Raw genomic sequence first — 26,004 nt, forward strand, 5'->3', positions numbered from 1 at the left:
CCGGTCTCTGTTTCCAAAGTTGTTACAATGTGAAAATAAGCGGCTTCGTGCCGAGTGTTGTATGGGCTGATGCCTCCCACCCCCATGCCAGCCCCCAGCGAAAACCGGCAGATAATCAGCACATCCCACTGTTTAGTCATATTTGACAACTGGGTTAACCTGGTATCTAGGCGCTGGCGAAGCGGTACAAAGGGTGCCCTCAATTACCACCAGAAGCTTCTAGTGTGAGTGGCACTTGTATTACCCCCCGGGTCAGAGGCCAGAGCGACAATTAGGAAGTCACTTGGACCGCTGGGGTAGGGGGCGGCGGCGGTGATGGTGGTGGTGGAGGTGGTGGTGGTGGCGGGAATGGCGAGATGCACGGGCTGCAGGCTCTCCCAGTAAGACCGTGGGTGTATCCTGGGGCCTATCTCGTCTCCTTTGCACCCTCTCCTCCGTGTGACTCTGAGAGTTGAGTAAAAGCGAATCCAGAAGGAACGAGGAGCTGGCTAGCCGACCCGGCGTCGATAAAAAGAGCTAGCGAGAATGATAGATTCCAATAAAAGTTGTGCTTCGTAGGCGAGAGCCTGGAGCACAGAGTGAGCGTTGACATTTCCGTCTCCACTTGGGCCTTGCTTGGTGCGGCCTCCGCCGGGGCTCCCCCGCCCCTCCAGCCTTCTTCCCCACAAGTGGGGAGTGGAAAAGGACCGTCAGCCCTCACTTACATCATCTCGGGGTGGGTTCGGGGGGCTCGTGGCTCGGTCTGAACGGTACTTAAACCTAGCTCGGTGCGTGTGTGTAAATGTTTAATTGCACGGTAATTTCTTCAGTCCCTAGCCCGCGACCCCCCCGCCCCTCGCTTAGCAGCTTTGACTGGCACGCGCCGGGAGCCCGGGTTCGGGCCCCTCGGCGCGTCTGATTGGCTGCGGGGCAGCTCCCGTCTGCTCTGCCTGAGTCCTCATTGGGCGAGAGGCGCAGCCAGCGGCACTTCAAAGCGGGTGCTCCTCGCACTTAGGCTGAGTTTAGCCGGCGGGAGCCCGGAGTCCGCTCGGCGCGAGCGCGGGGACGCGGAAGCCGCGCGGGACCCGAGTAATTTTCCCGAGCAAGCCGCCAGGCTCAGCCTCTCTCCCGGTCCCGCCGCGCAGTCCAGGGACCTGCTATGGCCACGTCTATCCTCGGGGTAAGTCGGAAGTGCGCCAACCGCATTTGCTTGCTTGCACTGGAGTGATTTTTCGTTCTGGCTTCTCCCGGGGCCGTAGCTACGCAGAAACTGTTGCTGCCGACTGCAGCTCCAGCTTCTTTTGGCACTTTCCACATTTCCAGGACTGCTTCTTTCCAAGGTAGAAGAATGTCGGAGAGGCCTTTGTAAGGAAATGATTTGTTGGGCAAGTCCCTTTTGATTTGGTTTTAATGAAAGCGTAGAGGTTTCTTTTCTTCCCCCTCGTGATTTATACCCCACACCCCTCCCCCCTTGCTTCGGGGATTGTTGCAATTACGCGATGGTGGTGTTTCCAGAAAACAGCCTTAGTTGGTTTTTTTTTTTTGCAGCCCGTGTAGTCACGTTAACAAACATTTACACTTCTGCGGCTCCCCGGGATCATCTGTGACTTTGAAATCCATCGCTGGGTCGCTTCTTCTAGGATTGTTGTTTTCAGAATCGTTTCCTGTGTGTGTGTGTGTGTGTGTGTGTGTGTGTGTGTGTGTGCGCGCAAACCTTAAAAACGATTTCTGTTAGAAAAGACCAGATTCGAGCGGTAGCCACCCTCCGAAGGAGTGCCCCAACTTTCCCCCGCCCCTGCTCGCTCCTTCGGCCGTCTCCGCCCTGACCCAGTGTTTGTTGTCGATGTGTTTACCTCCGTGGCTCACCCGGAAGAGCGATTTAGGGGGCTCCTGTGAATGCAGAGGGCTTACTGCGAGGAAGACAAGATACCCAAGTCCGGCTCTGGGTTGGGGAGGGAAAGTGGGTGCAACTGCTTAGAGGGAGCGAACCAAGACATCTTTGATTTGTAGCCCCAGCGAAGAACAACTTTCCGGCTGCCAGCCCCTCGCCGGGGTGGTCGTCTCGGTCCCGCTCAGAGAGGAGGTTGCCAGCCCCAGGGCCACGAAACCCGTCCTTCTCCCCCGCCCCTTGGGTCCAGCCACAGGGGGACGAGGCTGCTCACGGGTGCACTTTGTGTCTTCCCCCCACTTCCTCCTGCCCTGCTCGCTCCCTTCCCCTCCCCCATCTCTAGGAAGAGCCGCGCTTCGGAACGACCCCCTTGGCCATGCTGGCGGCGACCTGCAACAAGATCGGCAACACGAGCCCCCTGACCACGCTGCCGGAGTCGAGCGCCTTCGCCAAGGGCGGCTTCCACCCCTGGAAGCGCTCCTCGTCCAGCTGCAACCTCGGCTCCAGCCTCTCCGGCTTCGCCGTGGCCACCGGCGGCCGCGGCTCGGGCGGCCTGGCGGGCAGCTCGGGCGCCGCTAACAGCGCCTTCTGCCTGGCCTCCACGTCCCCCACGTCGTCCGCCTTCAGCAGCGACTACGGCGGCCTCTTCTCCAACTCGGCGGCGGCGGCGGCGGCGGCCGCCGGGGTGTCCCCCCAGGAGGCGGGCGGCCAGTCGGCCTTCATCTCCAAGGTGCACACGACGGCGGCCGACGGGCTGTACCCGCGCGTGGGCATGGCGCACCCGTACGAGTCGTGGTACAAGTCCGGCTTCCACTCGACGCTGGCGGCGGGCGAGGTGACCAACGGCGCGGCGTCGTCGTGGTGGGACGTGCACAGCAGCCCGGGCTCGTGGCTGGAGGTGCAGAACCCCGCAGGGGGGCTCCAGAGCTCGCTGCACTCGGGCGCCCCCCAGGCCTCGCTGCACTCGCAGCTCGGCACCTACAACCCCGACTTCAGCTCGCTCACGCACTCGGCCTTCAGCTCCACGGGCCTCGGCTCCTCGGCCGCCGCCGCCTCGCACTTGCTCTCCACCAGCCAGCACCTGCTGGCCCAGGACGGCTTCAAGCCGGTGCTGCCCTCCTACTCGGACTCGAGCGCCGCCGTCGCGGCCGCCGCCGCCAGCGCCATGATCTCGGGCGCCGCGGCCGCCGCCGCCGGGGGGAGCTCGGCGCGCTCCGCCCGCCGCTACTCGGGCCGCGCCACCTGCGACTGCCCCAACTGCCAAGAGGCCGAGCGGCTGGGCCCGGCCGGGGCGAGCCTGCGGCGCAAGGGCCTGCACAGCTGCCACATCCCGGGCTGCGGCAAGGTGTACGGCAAGACGTCGCACCTGAAGGCGCACCTGCGCTGGCACACGGGCGAGCGGCCCTTCGTGTGCAACTGGCTCTTCTGCGGCAAGCGCTTCACTCGCTCGGACGAGCTGCAGCGGCACCTGCGGACCCACACGGGCGAGAAGCGCTTCGCCTGTCCGGTGTGCAACAAGCGCTTCATGCGCAGCGACCACCTGAGCAAACACATTAAGACGCACAACGGGGGCGGCGGGGGCAAAAAGGGCAGCGACAGTGACACGGACGCCAGCAACCTGGAGACGCCCCGCTCCGAGTCCCCCGACCTCATCCTGCACGACTCCGGCGTCAGTGCGGCCCGGGCGGCCGCGGCGGCGGCGGCGGCGGCGGCAGCGGCGGCGGCGGCGGCGGCGGCCTCGGCAGGAGGCAAGGAGGCCGCATCGGGCCCCAACGACTCTTAGAGGACGGGCGCGAGGCGCGAGCGAGCAAACGAGCGAGTAGAGACAGCGAGAGCGAGCGAGCGAGCGGTGCGCAGGGCTAGCGAGCCAGGGGACCGACGGACGGGAGCTCCAGGGATGCCCCCCTCCGGCCGGTGCGAGGTCGAGCAGTGCCGGGTTCCTGGGCCTCTGCGCGCCGGCCACGCCGGGAGCTCCCCTATGCTGCGTGAGTCCAGACGAGAACCGAACGCGTGGTCCAGAAACAAAAACGAACGAACCATCCTCAATGCAAACCCCACTTTCAAAAACTGCACGCACAGACAGACACACATCCCGGACATCTACAACCGTTACCACGCACACCCGCGCGCGCACACACGCACACACACACGCACACACACGCACCACTCGCACAAACTTCTCGAGCAAAGAGCAATACGCAGAAAGGCGCCCTTCTACCCCGTCTCCCAACCCACCACCCTTCTCCTTCCTTTTCTCAAAAATCAAGTCACCAACCCTGCAAAGGACTGTCAGAACATTTGGAAACGGGACCTATAAAAACAGACCCTTTGTGTGGATTATATTATATATAAAATGCTCCAAGTCCTGCTTGATATCTACTTACAATGAGACTTTTTTTTTCCTAAAAAAGGAAGCATCAAAAAAAAAAGGCTTAAGGTGAGAAATTAAACTGGAAGTCTAGTGGCAGTTTCTCTGTATTTCATAACATCTGTATAAATAGGGTTCAAAAGATTGTGTTCTCTTTTATTTTCTTGTAAATGTTCATTCTAATAGAGGTTTTTTTTTGGTGAATTCCTGAAATTCAGGGAGTTTTTTTTTAATTTTCTGATGCACTTTGTGAAAGTCAGTATATATGTAAAAGATATTTAAAATGTTGAGTTATCATTTCACTCACAAACACGTAAGTTAAGGTCATCTAAAGAAATTAAATGCGTTTATCTGTATGAAGAAAATCTTGACATCATATTTTCATTTTGGTATTATTAAAGGACTCTGAACAATACATTTCTTTTTTTTTTTTAAGTGCTGTTCCCCCCTCAATAACCTTTATGTGGGTTGACTTTTTGTTGGGAAAAAAATTCCCTCAATGTTAGCTTTAGGTAATGTAAGGTTATGTGAGTTATAAAAGCCATAATGCATATGTTTTTGAGAAGTTAAAATATTTATTTGTATATCAACAGCGTAAATTAAATTGGGTTATAAGAATGTCTAGTTGTATTGCTTAATGAGAGAGCTCTTATAAGGTGACATTTTAAAACTCCTGAGCGCCTTGGGTGGGGGGTGGGGTGGGGAGAAAAAGCCAAGGTCCTTGGTAGCTTTTACCAGGGAGGTAATGATACCTCCGGGAGGGGACAGACAAAACTCCAGTGTGTTTGTTTGTTTTTAAAAAGCGATTTAAAAACAATCCGTGAAAAGAAAACGCTTTTTAAAAGACGTCTTTTAGCTCCCAAGACCCTCTACGTTGGGAGGTGTCTCAGGGGAATAAATTGCTGGAGTCAATACCCCGGAAAAGACATTTCATGCCTAAATGAAAATCTTGTTAAATGTTATTAATTTTGACTTAGAGCACCCAGCAGCCCCCTGTGCCTTGTATCCCCTTATTAGGGATTCATGTCTTATCAAATATCTAATTAATCTCCTAGACATCATTTGTTCTGGCCAACTTTATCTCAGCTGGTCCTCAGGGAAAACTCCAAATATTCTCCGTGACAAAGCTCCCTTGAAGATCTTTTTAATTGTCTAAATTAACTGCACCAAATTTGCATGTCAAACGGTAAAGGGCAACCTGAGATAAAATGTAAACGTTTTAAAAGCCCCCAAACTAAGCACTTGATTTGATAACTAGGCTTTTTAATGTTATGGAAGACAACTGCTCCTTTCCTTTTCAAAGACGGCTGATCTATGCAAATAGTGAATTGGAAATGCCTAGGTCCCGCGCCGTCAAATGGCCCTCGCAGGTTATTTGAATATCAGTGGCGCTGCTTCTGAAAAGGTTCAAGGATGCTCTCTGACTTCTTTGTGATTACTCAGTGCGGCGTCTTATTCTGAAGAAAAAAAACTCAGGAATAATTAAAGGCTGGGATCAGGCCTGGGAACACATTTGGGACAGGAATCTCATTTAGACAGTCTCTTTCAAAATAAGGCACAGTTAAATTGACCAGAAGGCAATTATTGAAATGAAAATTATTTTCACTCTCTTTGTCTTCTGACCACCAACTTAACAGCCCAGTTTTAAAAGAGAAGGGGAAAGGAAGGGAGAGACGAAAAGAAAATTGGTAAATGAGATAATTTCGCAATTCGAGTAAAAAAAACATTGCTTTAGAAAATATAGTATTTACAGAATAAAAATATTTTTTAAAGGCGCCCCACACAATAGGAAATAGAAGCAAAGCCTGCTCCAGTAGGAGAGAAAAAATTTTTTGGGTGGGGTGGATTACTGACCATTTGGGGAACTTGAATGAAGCTTTTGTTTTATAAGAAAGAAAAAAGTATTATGAACAATTGTTACTAACAATCTACAAAACGTTTTCTCGCAAACTCTGTTCTGAATAGCCAAGTGGCGAAGTAGAAGAGATAAAAGGTCCCCAGAGGCGCGTTGGCTGCGTGGGATCCGGTGGCTTCTTCCCTCTCCTCCTTCTGCCATCCCGGAGGCTCCGCTCTTCCTCCTCGAGTTTTCCCTTTTCTTGGGCCTTTTCCCTGGCGGATCCAACAGCAAGAACTGTGGACCCGGCCCCCCGCGACGCCTTTGGGCGGAGATCGGGGTCTTGGGGCGAAGCCGCCCGCGGGGGCGCGAAGCCTCGGGCGCTTTGGCACCGGGGGCGCGGGGCGGGTGCCGGGCGCGCTGGGCAGCTGCGGAGCCGTGCGGACGCCGAGGTGAGGGTGCGGTGAGGGTTCCGGGGTTGGGGGAAGAAGGGCGCCCGGGCCTCTGTTCCCGCCAGCTTTGTTTCTCGCCGATAATAAAGGCAGATCAAAGGGCCCGGCCGCCCAGGTCCGGGCGGGCCGCGCAGCTCCCTCCGCAGCCCAGTGATCAAGGCCTCTGCGCGCGGCCGCGCCTGCCCCGCGGGTCAGCAGACGTCCATCACCACGGCTGCCCGCCTCGGCGGCCCGCGGGCCTGGGGCTGCTGCATGCTGCGGGGAGACGGCGGCGGCACTCGGGCTCCGGACCCCGAAGGCTCCCGGGCCCCCTCCCACCCACGGACGGCTATGGCAGCTCCCTCCTGCTCCGGGAGACCTAGACCCCAGCGGGTGGCGACCCGCGGAGGTCGGGATCTCCAAGCCCGGAGCGGAGCGCGGCCTCCACCTGACCCGTCTTCCCTACCGCCACCTCGGTGGGGGCGGGCGGCCAGCGCCGGGTGTCCTGGGCTTGGGAGGGCCTGGGGGCACACACCTGGACCGAGGCCTGCGGGCTTGGAGTGGGGCGGGGGCGGGGGGCGTCTGTCTGATTCGGGCCCGGGTGAGAAAAATGGGATTTCGTTTCAGACGGTTTCTCCCCGCGCTTCCCCAGCTTCCCGCACAGTCGAGCAACCGAGACCAAGTGTTTTTCGGCCCCGCGCCTCTGCACACCCCGACGCACACCCTCCCTCGGCGTTTCACTTTCCTAGCTCCGTTTCAGAGCCACACACACCCCCACTCCCGGGAAGGAATTGGATTCTACCTGATGAGGAAGGGAAATTAAAAAAAAAAAGTGGGGGGTGGGGGTGGGAAATGTGCAGAAAAGGAAAGAAAAGGTTCCTCCCCCTCACCACCCCAGGGAAAACAGTATTTGGTTGAGATTCGCGTATGCACCTGAATGGCGTGTCTGGACATTCCGTCAGATCCTTCTAAGTCGTGGAAAATTGAATTTCTTTTTATTCAGATGGAAACTTTATTTATTTTAACTCTAATCTTATTTGCATCTATTATCTGTATTCACCAAGGCTCTCTCCCACTACAAAAATGCAGATGAAGTAAATCTCACATAAATCCCGCCCATTTGTGTAATTGGTATACTAAGTGTTTATTTTAAGTGAGAATAATTTAGCTACAAATTTTCTTAAGGAATAACATTCTTAACACATTAAAAAAACTGAAAACTCTGATTTGCTTTTATGTTTGACAGTCGCTCTTGATTCCCCTAAGAGGAGCTTGGGAAGTGCGGCTCGCGGGCGCCATCTAGAGCTCCGGGCGGGGAAGGCCGCGCTGTCCTCCCTGCTCTAGGCTATTAGCTCTGGAGACGAGCGTTTGCCGCGAGGTGCCAGAACCCAGACAATCTTGCAAAGAAAAGTGAATTTCTGTCTGCCTAAGGCCATGGGGGATGGAGATAGAGGGGCGTGAGTCCCTCTCCTGGAGGTGGGACGCTGCTTAGCAAAGGCCAGCCTTGGTGCTCCTAGGGAAGGAGGTCGTTTTTCGAAGAGTGTTAACTGAAAAATCCAACCAAAACAAACAAATTAACGCCCCACTTGGCCCTCAGTCTTAGAACGCTCGCCGCTGAGATGCCTTTCTAGAAGCAACTTCGGGGTCTATCGTGTCGGAGTTGGTGCTAGGAGCGGTTGGTGGCGATGCAGGTCCCCGAGGTGGGCATCCGACCGATCTCGGGCGCATCCACTTCTCGCCCCTCCTGGCATTTACGCTCTGATCTGATCACCCAAGACCCGCGGAACAGAGGGCTGGCGGCCCGCAAGTTCCACGAGGACGATTCGGATTCGATCAGAACCGGGTTGATTAAACGAGGCGGTCATACCAGTCCAGGTCTCCAGATCCCCTTCAGAAGCGGGTGGAAAACGAGGGAACCGCAACATTAGCCAGGCGGACCCAGGGGTGACCCAAGCGGTCTCCTCCCCGCCGCTCTCTCCTAGGCCGAGTCCGGCACTGCTGGGCTGGCTAGGATCAGCGGGGGGTGGTCAGGCCACGGTGGAGGAGGGGAGGGGGGAGGAAGGAGGACAGCCCGACCCCCCACTAGCCCTCGCCCGGGCCCTCTCTCAAAGGCTCCGCACGCGTGTCCGGCGCCAATCGACCCCCTTTGTCCCCACCTTTTCCTTTGGAAACCCAAATCTAAAATCGGATAACAGTTGGGGGCGTTGACCAATTTTCTCTCCTCTCAAAGTCTCGCCCTCCCCACGCCGCCCCTTTCCCTCCTCTTCTTAGTCCACTACCCCACCCCACCCCCGTCCGCAGACGGCGTGCTGTGGCTTCTCCCCCTCCTCTCTTGCACACCCCACTCCCCCGTGGGTTCACAGCATTTTCCTCCGAAGAGCGAACACCTCCAAGTCCTGCGCGCGTGGCGGCGGAGGCGCCGTGGCCCGCGAACAGTGGGAGCCGGCCGGGGCGCCGGGGCGAGGGGGTCCCCGAGCTCCAGCCTGGGGAAATACCGTGCGATTCCGGGAACTCACAGCCACCTTTATGGCGGGGAACTCGGCTGGGTTTGTATTTGCTGTTTTAATACAAACCCCGCCGCACTGCCTATTTCAAAGATGTGCTAATTACTACTTGGATAGCAGGGCGCAAAGTCCTTGTCCATTTCCCAGTACAAAGTAGGTTGCTAGAAAATTTGAAATTGCCTTTCAGCCTAAAGCTGCCTTACCTGAATGTCATAATTACAGTAATTATGTACATCCAAATTACATGCTAATTAAATTAGAATCAAATCGTTCTAAATCGAAATCAAATGAGGTAGTGAAGAATTAATCAATGACAACATAAATAGAGAGCTTCCTTTAGAGATATTTATTGTAACGATCCAAGGAGGAATTTGATCTGGAAAAGTCACCTGTTTATTTACTTTCAAATTAGTAATCAGTTATTATCCCCTCTCCATAATTTTAACCGTTCGGTGTTATTTAGCCCCCACCCTTCCCAGACGCTGGGGTTTATAGAAATATGTATGAGGGAAATACATACAGACGTGCCTACTCTGTATGTCATTGGTGTGAATACTTGCGGTGGGGTTGAAACTCCAGTTCGGGGACGCTTCCGAGTGTCCTTGGGGACACATCCTTCGGGGCCTGTTCTCAGGGACCAGAGAAAAGCCTCGAAGTTGTTAAAGGTTTCCCAAGACCCCTGCGCGCTTCTTTCTTTGCAAAGGCACCCCGCGGATTGTGCATTGTTTGGGAGACTTCTAACCATTTCGGGGTAGTTGGTACAGGGGAACAGATGCCACGCGAACGGGAGTCTCCCCTGTCTGTTCTCTGCTCGCGGAGAGGTGACATTTGCACAGGGGGTCCATCCGACAGCCCCAAGTTCTCTGCTCCTGGCCCCACCCGCCCTCCGCACCTGTGGCACCTCCCGACTCCCCGGGGCGAGTTCGCCCCGCGCCCCGCACACTTGAGACGGGGCGCAGCCCGACGAGTTCAGGCGAGAGCCGGCAGCGCGGCTGGGGCTGGAGCACCAGGGGAGTGGACGCCCCTTCTGGGTCGGTCGGGGCACGCGGAAACACGGGCACCCAGGGCTGCTAGGTGACCTCGACCCCTTTTCCCTGACACTTGGTGAGCGCTGGAGGCGCATTAAGGAGGCGGCGCTTCCCCCTCGCTCCCCGCCCCCCCCCCCCCCCCCCCCCGCACCCTTACATTTGTGCTTACATCTGTCCCGACCCCAGAGTCCACAGGAGTGGTGTCGCCTTTGAAGATGGAAACCCCAGCCCGAACTCAGCCTCTGAAGATGGGAACCCCAGCCCGGACTCACGCCAACATCCTCCCCCAGCCTCTAGCTAAGCCCTTGGCACCCTCCGTTCTGAACGGGCCCCCAGCTCTACTTCAGCAACCCCATTTCTAGAAGGCAGAACCAAGGGCATGGCTTTTCCCTGGAGGAGGAATGGGGGTCCCCGGAGCAGCCGGGAGCCAATGTACATGACGCCCCTTTAGGAGCAGCTTCCACTGTTTTGCCACCGCCCCCTTCCCCCCCTCCCCCGAGCATTAGAGCTGCACCCAGAAAGAGGGTGTTAAGTCAGGAGTCAAGGGAGGAAAGGGGCGAAGGTGAGGAATAACTGCTCCCCTTTTCCGGCAGCTGGAACGGGGTTCTAGGAACCTCGCCTCTAGTTCCGAGTTGCCCTTGATCGCATTGCTCCTACCTTAGGAGTTCCAGGCATCTCAGCTGCACAACTCAGAAAAAAAAATCCTCTTTGGATCTCCCAAGTCCCACAGTTATGGTATACCCCCTCTTTTCAACAAGGGACAATGAGCAAGGATCCCCCCCCCAAAAAAAAAACCACAAACCCTTCAAGATTTTTGGCCATTCTCCAGTGACTGCAGCTCATAGGCAACGAGCAGGCTCCCTGGTCAGCGTGTGGCAAGGAGGATGCAGCCTCATGCCTCTCCAGCCGCTGGCCTGGGGTGCGGCAGGTAAGAGCTCATGGGATGGGGCTGGTGCGGTTTCCAATCTCCCAGCTTCCATTCGGCTAAAACGCACGCAGCAAGTGTTCCGCGAGGAAAACTGAGCAATACTCATGCTCCCAACAGCGTGGACCGATGTGACTCACTACCAGAGAGCTGTCTCGGGAAGAACAGCAAGAAAGGTCACGCCAAGGCTGTCAGATCAACAAGCCTTCTTCAGATTACAATACAAATTCACAAGAAGATCTTCATTTCACATCGCAAGGTAAGAAGACCTGCTTTACTGCGGCAACCTGGGCCTATTTTGGCACACTTATTAAAGGAAATTATGACTAATTTATCACACAGACACAGTTGAGTAAATAAACAAGTCCTAAACTGGTAACCTGATCTTTTCTGGCCATTTGTAAATCGACAGCACCTCCTACAGGAATTAATTCGCTAGTGTTCAATTAAGTTAAATGTCCATCCTGGGAGAAGGGGAGAAAGAGATACATCCAAAATGCTTATGTGAACAAATAAGAGTGTCACAAGGCACATCCAAATTTCTTTGACATAATTTCCCTGTTAAAGAGTTAGAATAACAAATGTGACCAGGCTTTTCCTGTGGTTTTCCAAGAATGCCACTGATGAAGACTTGTATTTGGACTCTTGATTCATTAAATTAGGAGAGAGGAACCTGATTTTCAGAACTTAGGGGAATGTCTGTACATAGTGGACGTCTTTTTAGTATGATGTTTCTATTTTGAAAGCAAAAGTAGAATTAGAAGAAATTACTTTCCCTTACCATACCAATAGTTTGCAGAATAAGCTGAGACAGTTTTTAAAAAAGCATACTCTTTAGTGATTCTACAGGAAAGTATTTCTTTTCAGTTGTAAGTATGCAAAGTTGTCTAGCCCCTTGGGGTTGTTTTAGCTTTGGGTGACCAAAGCTGACAACCAAACAGAAGGTCAGCTTTTCTCATAACTACATGGGAACTTTTCTTACCATTGATGGATGAAAATATTGGGGCTAATGGTAGTACATTACAATTTCTCATCTAAAAAATGAAGTATAATGAAATTGGATGTTAAAAACAATTCTTACCATTACTTATAAAGTTATATGTGGACCCCATTTTCTTGAACACCTAATTAAAAAATGTAACAAATGATAATGTATTTCTTGAATTCATTTTTAATTACAGGATGCATTTAAACATTTTTCTTCATGAACTGTATTGGTTCAGAAATCCTTAAAGGCAGTAAGTATTACATAGGTTTTGACATTATAAAAATTATAAAGTCTAAAAAGGCACAAGATAGAAAATAATCAGTGCAGCACTGATGAACTCAAGGTGTAAATTAGCAGTCTTTATCAGTTTCAAATGCATACTTTCTTATTTTAAATGAAGAAGGGATCTTTGAGGTGCTTGGTAAGCTATTAAAGAATATTGTAGATGAAATTCAAGTTCTCTCCCTCCTCACCAACTATTAAAAAATCGAAATAATTGAAGGGTTGCTTGTCTTTAGCTTATTTTGAATCAGGGGACATTTGTGTGTGTGCATATACAAGACAAAGACTATATGGAGTGATTTTACTTAATTCCTCCTTCAAACTTATTTCTTATAGAATGTATGTAATTATGACTGCCTTCCCTGAACACCATCTAATCACTATTCGTATTTTGCTAAATCACTTTTAAAAAAAAGCAGAACCCTAACAAAATGCTTAAGTCCATGAGTTTTGCATGTTGATATTTATAATTTGAACTAATTTTTCTAGCTTTTACTATATTCCTTTGAAATTCAAATATGCTTGATATACCTGTCTGTACCCATGAAATATACCTGTACCCAAGGCAAGTTGGTTTACAGTGGTCTAATATGTGACATTCTATAAATGTTTAATCTCTATCTGTACAATCATTGTTTTTATTTTGGGGCCACACCCCGCAGTGCTTAGGAAACCCTGTGGTGCTAGGGATCAAACCTGGCTCCACCACATGCAGATGTGTGCTAAGCCCATTTAGTTACCTCTCTGGCCCTACTTGTAAAATCTTTAATAGTTGTATGGCAACAGAAGTAGTTGGTCATCAGTGGCATGTAGGACAATGTTCTCTCAAAAATAAAATATTTGTCTTAATCCCCAAACCCTTGAATATGTTCATTTACATGGCAAAGGAAAAGATTGCAGTTAAAATTAAGGCTGATGAGCAGTTCACTGTAAAATCGGAAAATTGAGATGTGAGAAAGGCTTGACTAGTCTGTTAGCTCTGAAGCTAGAAGCTGGATTAAGGGACTTGAAGAAGGCAGGTTCTAGAAGCTGGAATCGGCAATTGTATTTCCCGCCAGACCCTCCAGAAGAAACCAGCCAACATTGCCAATACATTGATTCCAGCAAGTAAGATACACTTCTGACTTCTGATCTCTCAAACTCCCAAAGCAGCAGATCCACACAGTCTGAAGTCTAAGATAATTTTTATTTATTTTAGTTGGGGGGGGGGGGCACATACCTGGGAATCCTCAGGGGTTACTCCTGTCTCTGCACTCCGGAATTACTCCTGGCAGTGCTTGGGGGACCATATGGGATGTGGGGAATCAAACCCGGGTTGGACGTGTGCGAGGTAAGTGCCCTATCTGCTCTACCATTTCTCCAGTCCCTTGAAGGTAATTTATGTCAGTTTAGAAGACTTAACACATTACCCAAATGAGATGATCTATTCTACAAAATGCCTTTTGGACAACCTGCAAACTTTCAATCTATCACACATTAGTGAATTTCAACAGTGACTAAACTTTGCATCAAGTAAACCCGAATCTTAAAAGTAATGAATTTTAGAATTAAAAAAAGTAACAAAATCTAAAGTCGTATTTGTTCAATGTACTGCCACTCTTTAATGATGTTTCAGAACACTGAAAATGTCACAAAGTTCTAGGGCTTTTATGTCGTGCAGAGCACAAGAAACACTTAGCAACAGCAAATATTTTTACAGTGCCAAAATAGATTCTTACAAATATCTGCAAAGTTCATTCTTACGGTACCTTGTAGTTTTGTACTTGATAAGACAGTTTACACAGATGAAAAATTAAAATAGAGCTTTTATGTTAGAAATACAATAGTACATAATTTAGCCCTTGCTAAAGGTATTCAGTAAGAAAGTGGAGATATTTTTATTCCCAGGTAACTGACAGTCCCTTGATTCTCTCTCTACTACGGCTTCTTCCTCTGTCATGAGGACGCCTGTCTTCTGAGCTGTCTCTGGGCCCTTTGCCTCCTCTGTATCTGTCTGTGCCACGGCTTCTGTTGTTACTTCCTCGATGCTGCTCTTCACTGGGACTTCGAGGTGGCCCCTTTCTAATTTCTCTCTGCTTGGAACGACTGCGACTTCGGCTTCTTTTTCTCCTCCCATCCCTGCTCCTGCTCCTGCTCCTGCTGCTCCTCTCAGCTCTGATTTCAGACCCTTTCCGTTCTGGACTGTGGTTATGGTTTCTGGCCTTTCTGTCAGAATCAGAATGACTCCTTTTGTTAGAACTCTCTTGTCTGAAGATGCTAGGCTTTTCCTTGGATTTCTCTTTGTTACTATGACTGCCAGAAGGTTCTTCATAAAGTTTTCTCTTCCTAGATTTGTGCTTCTCCTCAGAATCACTGTTGTTTTTCCTTGGACATTTATTTTTCTTTTTTTTCTTCTTTTGTATTTTTTTCCCATTTCTGTCACTGTCACTTTCACTGCTGCTTTCTGAACTCTCACTGGAGGAAGAGGAGGAGGAGGAAGAGGAGGAGGAGGAGGGAGAGGAGGAAGAAGAGGAAGAAGAGGATGGAGATTTGCTTTTATGCTTTCTGTGTTTGCTTCTGCTCTTCTGAAGCTTTTTCTTTTTGCTACCTTTTTTCTTTTTTTTTTTCTTCTCAAGTCGATCTAATTTCCTGTTATTGAGAAATACAGCAATAAATTTTGTAAAAATAGTTCTTTTACTGACAGGCATTACATTGTTTTAGTTTTGGGTTACTCCTGATGGTGCTTTGGGGAACCACAGAGTGCCAGGGACTGTACCTGGGATTTGAGTTATCTCACCAGTCCACAGGCATGACATCTTGAACAGACTATATATTCTCTGAGCTGCTGTTAAAAGTGATATGCAAATATAAATATAGTATACTTCGTTTTAATAATTTTCTTTAACTTATTCAAGTCATGTTTACATTAATTTCAAATACAGGGCAAATACATTAAGACAATTCACTATATATATTTTTTAATAGCAATGATTATTTAAAAAAAAAAACATTCTCAGTGCACAAAGAGACAATGCAAGAGCTCCTGCCTTGCATTTGACCAATCTTATTTTGGTTCTTGGCACTACATATGGTCCCCTGAGTATAGAGCAGGAGTAAGCCCTGAGCATTTTTATTTGGGTGTGGGCCCCCCTCCCCCCCGAATAAAAACATTCTGTGTCAGAATTAAAAATGATATAGGATAAATGGTTATCGTACCCTAAATAACTGCTTGTAATATTAGCTGGTGCTACAGAAAGTATATAAGGTTAATCAAGTGAAAAATTAATTTTATGTATGCACTATTTAATTTTTGGGTTTTAGATCATACCTGATTCTGCTTGAGTCCACATGGTGCCATGGCCTGAATCTGGGGCTCCTGCATGCATAGCCTGCTCTTGGGTCCCTGAGCCACAGTCCTGGCCCCAGATGGACTCTTTTACAATATGGAAATAGCAACAAAACTCAAGAGCATACGCTCCAGAAAATTTGAAAATGAAGACATTGTGTATTTGTAATGTATTTTTGTTATCATGTAAAACAATCACATTCCAGTTTCCAACAAGTGTTTAAATTTATAACTTATTAGGCTATCCCAATTATTAAGGAATTATGAATTTATACATTATCAAAAGAATAACTTGGTAGTTATTCTGAAATAGAATTAGTCTTCACTGGGTCTTGTTTAATTTTTCTCAAAATGCCAAATATTGAAAACAGCGTGAGCTCCCTCTATTGGACTCAGCGGACATTTCTTGGAATATTTAATTTAGAGATGATCTTAACAAGATAATCTTTAATAAGATTCATGTTCATCTCAAATTTAAGCATTCTTTTAGCACTGCTCATTTTGCAAAATATCAAAAGAGTAATACATGACCCACAATGCTTCCTAAGAACAAACTGTACTGTGCAAAGATATCCCAATTATGAGAAGTAAAGTCTACAAATAAGTTTATTTCTAAAGTAATGTTCTGAAATGTACACTGTTTGGGATATTATTTGAGGCTATTTGTTTTCATATTGAAAGAAAGACAAATTTGTATTATTATAGTTGAAAAATAAATCAGTGAATGTGAGGCAGGGTTTGGGATCTTCAGGCGCTTTAAGATTAAAGTACAATTCTAAAAGATGAAACAGAAAGGGGAACTGAATTGATTAGATCTACTTTTTGATTACCTGAGAAGCTTCTGTTTCTGTTTGGTTGTTAAAGACTTTAAGAATTCAACTTCTGGATCTTCTTCACCCTCACTTGCAACATATTCCTGAGTCAACAAAAAATAAAACTAAATTGGCAGATTGTAATACAAATTAGTTCTCAAACAAGAAAGGAAACATTACAAGTACAAATTTTGTATCAGGAAAATAGTGTAGCTGAGTATAACATTTTATTTAGATAGGGAAGGGTGGGCAACTAGAATATCATTTGCAGTCTACCTGCCAAGAAGAATTCCACTAAAAATCAACATAAAGATTACTTTTTGGGGGGTTGTGTTGGAGACTGAACCCAGGATTTCACACATTTCTGCAAGATCTACTCAGCTCTACTACTGAACTATACCCTAGCCCATGAGGATTATTTTGACAGTATTAACCAGCTTTAAAAGGAACACAACAATAGAGAAATATAATTTACGGCATGACTTCTACTCTCCACCTCTTGAACTTAAATTTAAATACTCAATAATTCAAATATTTTATTTAATGAAATGCCAAGATCACAAACTTTTATGAAGGGTCAAAACGTTCATGATCTTTGCCTTTGTAATTTCAGCGGTACATTTCAAGTCTATGATTATCAAGTACATATAAAAATTATCACACAGGAACAATTATCTGATTACAGAGGATATAGAAAAATTCCTAGCAATGTTTGGAAAGTAATGTGTCTCTTTGGCACCACAGTGTATGCCATTGGGAGTCTGGGTTTTTATCTCAGCTCTGTGTCTAATGAGTCACAAGACCTTAGAAAAACTACTTAAATTCTCTAGGTTCCTATTTCCTTATTTAATAACTGGTTCACATTAAGAAATTTACAACCCATCAAAAACCCAACAATTTCCTGATCTATGTATACTTCAATAAATTAAGCTAAAAATACTTTCTGTAATTTTTAAGAGTTTGTTTTTATATGCTTCTTCCCAATGATTCTACTTAATGTCACTTTAGGGGCAAGTTAACAGGAAAGAAAAAATAAGAACTTTAACACCAGTTCAGTTGGTAGAGAACACATTCACATAAACCCCAAGGAACAGTTTCATTTATTTAAATAAGGTTTGAAAAACAATTTCTCATTTAGGTTAAAATAATAAAGAAGCAAAATAAAAATTCACTTTAGGCATTTTCTTTGCTCTATCTTGCTTTCCTATGGATATATGCATATTGGAAAACATTAAGTAGCAATTCACAAGCAATCACATTTAGATTTATAGACATTTTCAGCTTACTGATAAAAAGATCATTACCTGTGATGGATCATTTGCGGTCAAGTTTCTCCCCAGTACATTTCGTTTCAGTGCAAACCCACTGTTTCTCATCTCCGCTATTAGCTCCGAGGGGTGCATCGATGGCCCTGTTCACAAAAATCACAGTTTGAATGTATCATTTATATCTCTCTACCTTTTTCGGACTCCACAGTAGGAATGCAGTTGAAGCTTTGTTAAGTAAAATCACAGCTAAATCAACTCAATAATCTTCTGCTGAGCAAATAATCAGATATGATTTTCTAAAACAGCAGTCTGGAGATTCAGAATAGAAAATAATTGCATTTTTTCCTTACGTGCTAGGGGATTCTCTTCTTATGTAACTTTGTCATATTGGAAAAGATACATTTGGGTGTGATCAGCTTGGCAGCTTTTAGTATAAAAATCAAAGCAAAATAATAAAAAAAACTACAATTACAACGAAACTTTCTGTAGCTTTTTCTAATTCAATTTAAAAGAAATACTTTTAAAGGTAGTGAGCAGCTGATTAGTTTACAAATTCTTCACCCTCATTTTTCAAACATCAATAGTCAAAAACATTGCCATATGATTGCTAATGATCTATGAACATACAGGCATGCTCTGGTCAGCCATCAAGTATTTTAGTTTATTTTGTAATACACACATTTTGAAATTTCTACCTATTTGGGGTTGGTGACAAGTAATTTTTGGTGTGTATGTGTTACACTGTCTACAATTTGCTGTTTCCACTTTTGAAAAATCAAACTGAAAATCAAGTTTCTTTCATTATAATATGTACCAGAGCACAAATAGTATGCACTAGATATAATCAATTAAGAGAAATGTCAGTCTCCATTCTGCAAACGTTATTAAGTTTACACAGGTAGGAGAAACTCTTCCCTACTTCTTTTACACATTCTAGTTTCCTTTTATTTTTCCCTGCAGGTAGCAAATAATGACACTTTTGGCTGGAGTGATAGTACAGCAGGTACAGCACTTGTTTTGCATGGTGCCAGACTGTGTTCGATTCCCAGCACCCGGTATGGTCCCCTAAAGCACAGTCAGGAGTAATTCTTTTTTTTTTTTTTTTGCTTTTTGGGTCACACCCGGTGATACTCAGGGGTTACTCCTGGCTCATGCACTCAGGAATTACTCCTGGCGGTGCTCGGGGGACCATATGGGATGCTGGGAATCGAACCTGTGTCGGCCATGTTGGCTGCGTGCAAGGCAAACGCCCTACCTGCTGTGCTATTGCTCCAGCCCCCAGGAGTAATTCTTGAGTGGAGAGTCAGGAGTAAGTCCTGAATACCACAAGGTGTATGACTCCCAAACAAACTAAAACAAAAAAAAAAACCTTAAAGCAACAAAAACCCCAGAAACTCTTGATATTACATACAAGCTATTTAAAGTTTCGGGGCTAAGTCATCCACACTGGCCCAAATGAATAATGTCTGGAATATAAGAAAGAATAAATTCCTCACAACATCTCATAAGGTGGAGGTTAGAGAAACATTTAGAAACTGATTCTCTAATTTGCTGAGAAATACTTCATTAATTTATTTTATTTTTTTACTGCCTATTGGTTTCTTATGAATTATTTGCATATTCAACTATGTTACCAAAAAGCAATCAAATTCAGAACTATTTACTTGTTAATAGCATCTCTGGTAAAAAGTTTGTCTGGAAAAGTATAGTTAGTATAGTTTTTTATTCGACTATGGGGTTTTACTATTCTATTCATAATACCAAGAACTACTAAAAAGTTGACTTTTGGTACTAGTGAGATAATTGGGAAAAACTTTTTATTATTAAAATAAGGGAATAAGTTAAAAATTAATAAATGGAATACTGAAAAAAAGACCAACTTAATAAAAATGCAACAAAAACACTGTAAAAAGAGATCTTGATTTCATGGTATTAATATTTTAATATAAAGGTTTAAAAATTTTCTTTTACATACATTGGCAATTATTATGTTTTTTTTTTAAGGTTTGGTTTTAGGGCCATACCTGGCAATGCTCAGAGGTTACTCTTGGCTCCGCAGTCAGGAACTAATCCTGGTGGTGCTCGAGGACCATATGGGATGTCAGGGATTGAACCTGGGTTAGCCATGTGCAAGGCAAGCACCTTCCCCGCTGTACTATCACTCCAATCCTTGTTTATTTTTCTTAGGCACACCCAGCAGTGCCCAGGGTATTCGCATGGCTTTGTGTTTTGGAATAACTCCCAGTGGTGGCAGGGGTTAAACGCAAGCCTTCTGTCTACTCAGCATGAATTCAGTCCATTGAGATATCTCTTTGATCTTAGGGATTGCTTTTAATTATATTTTATTCAATTTGCTTAATACTGATACAAAATATTAAAATAAAAATTGAATTTCAAATATGAATACAGATTGTTTTTAAATGGAATGAAAGTGCTAATGTAATTACAACTTTAAATTAATTATAGAAGGTTCATTTTGGTGAATTTCTTGTGTAGGAACATTACTTAAAAAGTAGAAAGTATCTCTTCTGGAAGCATCAAAACTAATTTTCTTGTCAACAACTCTTTTTATATGTCAAATGAGTTAAAAAACAAACACACTAGAATTTGAATGAAAGCCTCTCCAGTAAAGGGCCAAAGAGCTTGCCCAGTGTGAGAGGTTACTAATTTCATAAGTTCTCATAAAAAGATGGGTAATTTTAATAAGATGTTTTAGAGAACATGCTTTTTCATTTTCAGTACAGTATTTCCAATGACTTCAAGAAATGATCTCGTTCTCTGACAGAGATGACAGTTTATGAAACAATCTTCTAGGAATTTTTATTCTTCCTAAATCCCAACCGAGCTATAGTATATATGTTTAATATACTTTACAAAGCAAGACTGTAAATACAGTTAAGTATCATGCAATAGTAATAAATAGTATCAGTAACTATAGCATTTTAATTATTTTATGATATATTTTCACAACTCAAAAATGCTTATTAGTAACTTTTCTCAAAATTCAGTCTTATGGTCAGAGAGATGGTACAGGGATTAAGGTGCTAACCTTGCACCAGATCAATCTCCAGCATTACAATGTCTGTTGAGCACTACCAACAGTAACCCCTGACCACAGAGCCAGGAGTATCCCCTGAGCACCACTGGGTGTGTACCAACCCTTACCCCCCAAAAATATAGTTAGTACATTGTTTTATGCTTTGACCTTTTATCAAAAGTTCTGGGCTTAGAAGATATGACAAGTCAGATTTAATTAAGATACATTTAGCAAGAAATCTTTATACTTTCATGCTACTTGACAGTGGCTATATAGAGTTAAACTGACTGTTCTTAGACCAGCTCTAAGAACTCAAAACTTAATTAACATAATAGATTATACAGATTTGGTGGGAAAAAAAAGGTTTTTACAAATATGTTCAAATGCAAAATGACCGAGAAATGCCTTAATAATTTAAATTACTAGAGCTAGAGATGAGGAATATTTGACCTGCTTTTATATTTGCTCCTACTCAAGAGTTCTAGAGAATTCAGGAAAAAAGCATTTGTTCTAAAATGCAGGTTTATGGGAGCTCCTTTCTAGATCATTTCAGCAACCTCGGTTAGTTCTCCACAGCATAAAAACCAATGATCCAACTGAGAAAAGTAGGTGCACCAAAAGTGTTTCCAACATTAATTAGCTTTGCATGTTTTTTTTGGGGGGGTAAGGGGGAGAAGGGGGCTGCTGTGCTATGGATATGTACTAAAAATGCCTGACTGTGGCCCTCAAGTCTATACTTTTGATCAGACCAAAATCATTTTTTGTTGATGAAAGTTCAAGTCTCAGGAAAGATTTCCAGTAGGCAAATTATACTGCATTTTGCTTGTAAAGGGTTGATTTAGATTATTCATTTTTTACAGAAATAGGAAAAAGCAATGGGAGATAAAACCATTTTATATTCCATATGGAAGTTGGAAAGTTCTGTTTATGAGAAAGGCTTGGCTAGTTTTATTTTTTAATTAATATTTTTTAGAGCATTACAAAGCTGTTCATGATTGGATTTCAGTTATACAGTATTCCAACACTCATTCCTTCACCAGTGTACATTTCCCAGCACCAGTGTCTCCATGTTACCTCCCACCATCACCCCTACCCCCAACGCCCTGTCTGCCTCTTTGGTAGGTGTTTTTCTTCTCTCCCCCCCTCCCCTGCCCCTTTGGTCATTGTAGTTTGCAATATTGATACTGAAGGTTATGAAGAACATCCCTCACCTACTTTTAACCCTCAGATTTTGTATAGCGTGATCATTCAGGCTTGGCTGGTTTTAAAATGGGGCGCTAGAGAAGCCCCAACTAGCACAGGAGGCAGAAAAAGACTATAGCCAGAGAAACTTGTGGTTCACTGCTAGCCCAAGGGATAGATGTATTTTCCACTCGACATTCATCTTCCTGGTCTCAGGAGCAAAAGCACTTGCCTCTCAAATATGAGAAGAATTTGATTTCTTTGTCACCCACAGTCACAAAGAGAGTCCCAGCCACTCTGCTATTTGGGACCCCACGTGCTGCCTGCAACAAAGTCTCAGATCTTCTGGCCCACTGTAGCCAGGCGTGGGCAAGCACTGCAGCAAGACCGGAGCACTGTGAGTAGAGTGGAACCCACAGTGAGAATGGCAGCCAAGCGTGCAACACTACAGCCTGATGAGGTGTGTGTGACCCCTAACTATTGCCATTACAACAAAGGGAAGTGAGGGAAATAAAACAAAACTCAAATTCATCATTCCTTTCCCAGGGCAACTTGGCTCCTGCAATTCTGATACCTGGTGGGAGAAGAGGAGGCAGATGAACAGGCCGGCTAAGGCTGGCTTAGAAATGTCTTCCTATCCTCCCCCCAAACTTAACATACAAATTTCATTTATAGGATACTGCTATTTGCTGGCTGGACCGGAAGTCCTATTCTTAAGGTAAACATAGTTTAAACAGTCTGGTTTGCTATTATAATGGCGATCGATTTTTTTCTTCTTTTCATTATGTGTGTCTGTGTTTCATTAAATTTCATTCATGTCAAAAGAAACACGGGCTAAAAGAAGGCATCCTATTGAATGGGAGAAAATATTTGCATACCATATATCAAATAAAGAGCTAACATCCACGCTCAACAACAAAAAAATCAACCCATAAGAAATGGGGAGAGGTGAACAAATACTTTACTAAAAAGGATGTACAGAGGCAGATAGGTGCATGAAAAAGTGTTCATTGTCACTTATCAGGGAAACGCAAATTAAAATGACAATCAGGTGTCATTTCACACCAGTGGGAATGGCAGATAGCAAAAGGACTAGAAACAACTAGTACTGGAAGGGACTGAGAGAAAGATTCTCTGCTGGTAGGAACATTAAAACAATTGGTTCAGCTTTTATGAAAACAGTACAAAGATGTCTCAAATAGTAACAATAGAATTTCCATATGACCCAGAGATTCTAATTTTTGGCATCTACCCTCCAAACACACAAACATTAATTCAAAAAGATAAATGCCTATGATAGGATATAGAAATAAGTCAAATATCCAGTGGCAGCTCTCTCTCTCTCTCTCTCTCTCTCTCTCTCTCTCTCTCTCTCTCTCTCTCTCTCACACACACACACACACACACACACACACACACACGCTATGTATTATGCAGCCATAAGATGAAATCATACATTTTGCTGCAATTTGAGTGGAACTGAAAAGCATCATTTTAAGCGAAAGAAGCCAGAGGGAGAGGCCAAAGTGATTCTACAGCAGGTGGGAAGCTTGCCTTACACGAGGCTCACTCCAGTTCAACCCCCACCATATGGTGCCTGAGCATCACCAGGAGTGACTCCTGAGCATAAAGCCAGGAGTAAGACATGAGCACTGCCAGGTGTGGTACAAAAACAACAACAGAAAAGAAGTCAGAGGGAGAGGGATAAATACTGTATGATCTCACTCATCTGTGGAGTATAGAACAGGTCTGTCAAATAGTGATAAGCCTTGCTTTCAGATTAGAACATTTAGATTACATTCTCCCTAATGAGCTTGATAAGAAGGGAGGGATAGGGGAGGTGAGGGATAGCGAGGGGGGATGAATGAAGAGGTCAACTAGAAGTAATGTATGGACAATGACGAAGGTTTTTGGGCACCCTGGTGCTGAAGGTGCAGTAACTTTATATATCAAAACTATAGATAACACTATTATAACCACGTCATCTAAACTCTAATAAAAATAAACCAAAAAACTTGAACACATTCTACTTATCAATAATATATACAGATATATTTGTTTCTTTGGGCCACACCCAGCTGGCTCTGTGCTTAGGGATCACTCCGGTGGCGCTTGGATGGGTGGGGGGGGAAGTGCCTTCATCCATGTGCTATTACTCTGGGCCCTTTCTGGAATGTTTTTTTTTTTTTAGGGTCACACACAGCGATGCTCAGAGGTTACTCCTGGCTTTGCACTCAGAAATTACTCCTGGCAGTGCTTGGGAGACCATATGGGATGCCGGGGATTGAACCTGGGTCAGCTGCATGCCAGGCAAACGCCCTACCCACTATACTATCGCTCCAGCCCCCATTTCTGGAATTTCTTAACCTCCCTCTATGCCCTTCTCCTTATTGCTATTAATTTGTTAAAGAAACTGGGTCATTTTTTTCTGTAGAATTTCCCACATTTTGGATACTGATTATCATTTACTATGATCTACCTTTCATATTTCATGTTGATAATTGGATCTAGAGGCTATTAAATTTTTAAAGGGTGGAGGGGGAGCACTCCCAAAGGTGCTCTGGGGCTATGCAGTGCCAGGGATGAAACTCCAGTCCTCAAAAATACAAGGTTTATGCTCAAGCTTCTGGGCTCCATCCCTGGACCTTGAATTTGTTCTTTCATACCATATGTATTGGGGGAATATACAGTCTTGAAAAATCTGGATTCGGGAAAATGACATCTGAAAGTTCAAAAACGCATTTCTTGCTAATGAACTTGACAAAGAAAATGAAGATTAGACTGCAATGTGGTTTGTTCTTGCTCTAACCAAGTAGTTACTGTAGTCATGGAAACGGTATAGCCTTAAACATGTTTAAAAATAAGCGTCCAATTACCATAAATATGATCTCCATGAAAGTACAACCTTCTTTTTTTCTTTCCTAAAATGAAATCGACTCTCTCTAGTGCATAAGCCACTCCCTGTGACTAGATGGGAAAGGATACTTAGAGACAGAGCGGCTGAGAGGTACAGGATCCAGAGACCCATGGTTAGTGGGAATTGGCAGAAGTATTTTATACTTGTGTTTGATTTCTACATTACTTAATGTTTTTGCTTTTAAAAAGCTTATAGAAAGTTAATGTTTTTTTTTTTTTTAAAAAAAAAAGACCGAAAAGGGGGCACAGCAGGAACACATAGCACAAGTCCCAGGGAAAAAGTGAACAAAGCTATTAATAAAGTGTGTGGGTGATTTTTATTTATACAGATGAGAATGTTTTATGTATGATTTCTAAAGGTTATGCAAGAACCAATTGTACTGAATTGTAATAAAACTGCTCCATCCTGGGAATTTTCCCGACACACTGCCAGTTCATCTGAGTGGAGGCTGGAGACAATGGAGGTTTTTTTTTTTTTTTTACTGTCCTTACCCCAAGTTCATTCCCAAGACAGCTAATTTGATCTCTATTAAAATATACAACATGAAGGAAAGATTAGACCTTTCATTTCAGTCTACATTTCTGGAAAGTACATATAAGCAAAGAAAGATGAAACTGCTCTTATTATGTACTAGTGAAAAACACTGCTTACCAAAGGCAATAAAGACATGTGACATATTTGAGAATGTCTTTAAATTTACATTTTCAACTTAATCTGGATGCAAACAGTTTAGCTTACGATAATTTAAAAGTACAAAGTCAATTTGCAGTCCAAGAGGACAACGAAAACTATCTGCTGCAATCACTGTGAAGTATTATAAGTTAGCACACGAGTGCTGGAGTGCTGGAGAAGAAGGAGACCTCCACGGACAGCAGAAACACTATGTTGAGTCAGAGGAGACAGAGAGGAGACTATGCTGGTATGATTCCGTTAGAGAACAGGTAAAACGAACAACCGAGATCAGAAATGAGAAGAGTGGGTGGAGGAAGCTGGTTGGAAAGGGGACAGAGGATCTTTTCTAGGGTAATGGTTAAACTATGCTCTCATTTTGCAGAGCTACACTCAAGAGCTGCATGTTTTACTTAAGAAAAATTCACATGCGTCACCTGATTTATTTCTCAGCTCCCCTTGCCTGCATCAGTGCAGCAGTGTCCAGTAGCACACCCTGCGCACTGCAAGGATGGGGAGCTCTCATTCAGGGTTGGGGCAAAGGCTGAGGTGGGACTCTGAGCCAGG

At 45.2% G+C, this 26,004-nt stretch overlaps 3 protein-coding genes across 3 annotated transcripts in view; 1 reads left to right on the plus strand and 2 right to left on the minus strand.

Annotated features, from left to right (window-relative positions):
* GPR155 (G protein-coupled receptor 155) overlaps positions 1-26,004 on the minus strand; it is a 222,358-nt gene that overhangs the window by 91,615 nt on the left and 104,739 nt on the right. The gene's annotated exons all lie outside the window — the stretch shown is intronic.
* Positions 966-3,794, plus strand: SP9 (Sp9 transcription factor). The gene is made up of 2 exons (XM_056110328.1): positions 966-1,159; positions 2,211-3,794. The coding sequence occupies exons 1-2, from the start codon at positions 1,139-1,141 to the stop codon at positions 3,648-3,650; spliced, it is 1,461 nt and encodes a 486-aa protein (XP_055966303.1). The 5' UTR covers positions 966-1,138; the 3' UTR covers positions 3,651-3,794.
* The window catches only part of CIR1 (corepressor interacting with RBPJ, CIR1), a 34,914-nt gene continuing 22,714 nt past the window's right edge, over positions 13,805-26,004 (minus strand). Inside the window, exons 8-10 of the mRNA XM_056110335.1 lie at positions 17,669-17,775; positions 16,383-16,468; positions 13,805-14,855 (exon numbers count right to left, since the gene is read on the minus strand). Coding sequence (XP_055966310.1) covers positions 14,105-14,855; positions 16,383-16,468; positions 17,669-17,775 — 944 coding nt within the window. The 3' untranslated portion in view covers positions 13,805-14,104. The remainder of the gene's footprint in view (positions 14,856-16,382; positions 16,469-17,668; positions 17,776-26,004) is intronic.

This window comes from Sorex fumeus, unplaced genomic scaffold (assembly GCF_029834395.1).
Source record: "Sorex fumeus unplaced genomic scaffold, SorFum_2.1 ptg000009l, whole genome shotgun sequence".
Taxonomy (NCBI): domain Eukaryota; kingdom Metazoa; phylum Chordata; class Mammalia; order Eulipotyphla; family Soricidae; genus Sorex; species Sorex fumeus.

Bases quoted from the DNA above. Each gene is read 5' to 3' on its own strand.
- SP9 (XM_056110328.1), top strand. From the start codon at position 1,139: ATGGCCACGTCTATCCTCGGG. The intron at 1,160-2,210 runs GTAAGTCGGAAG...CCCCATCTCTAG, and splicing joins TGGCCACGTCTATCCTCGGG to GAAGAGCCGCGCTTCGGAAC.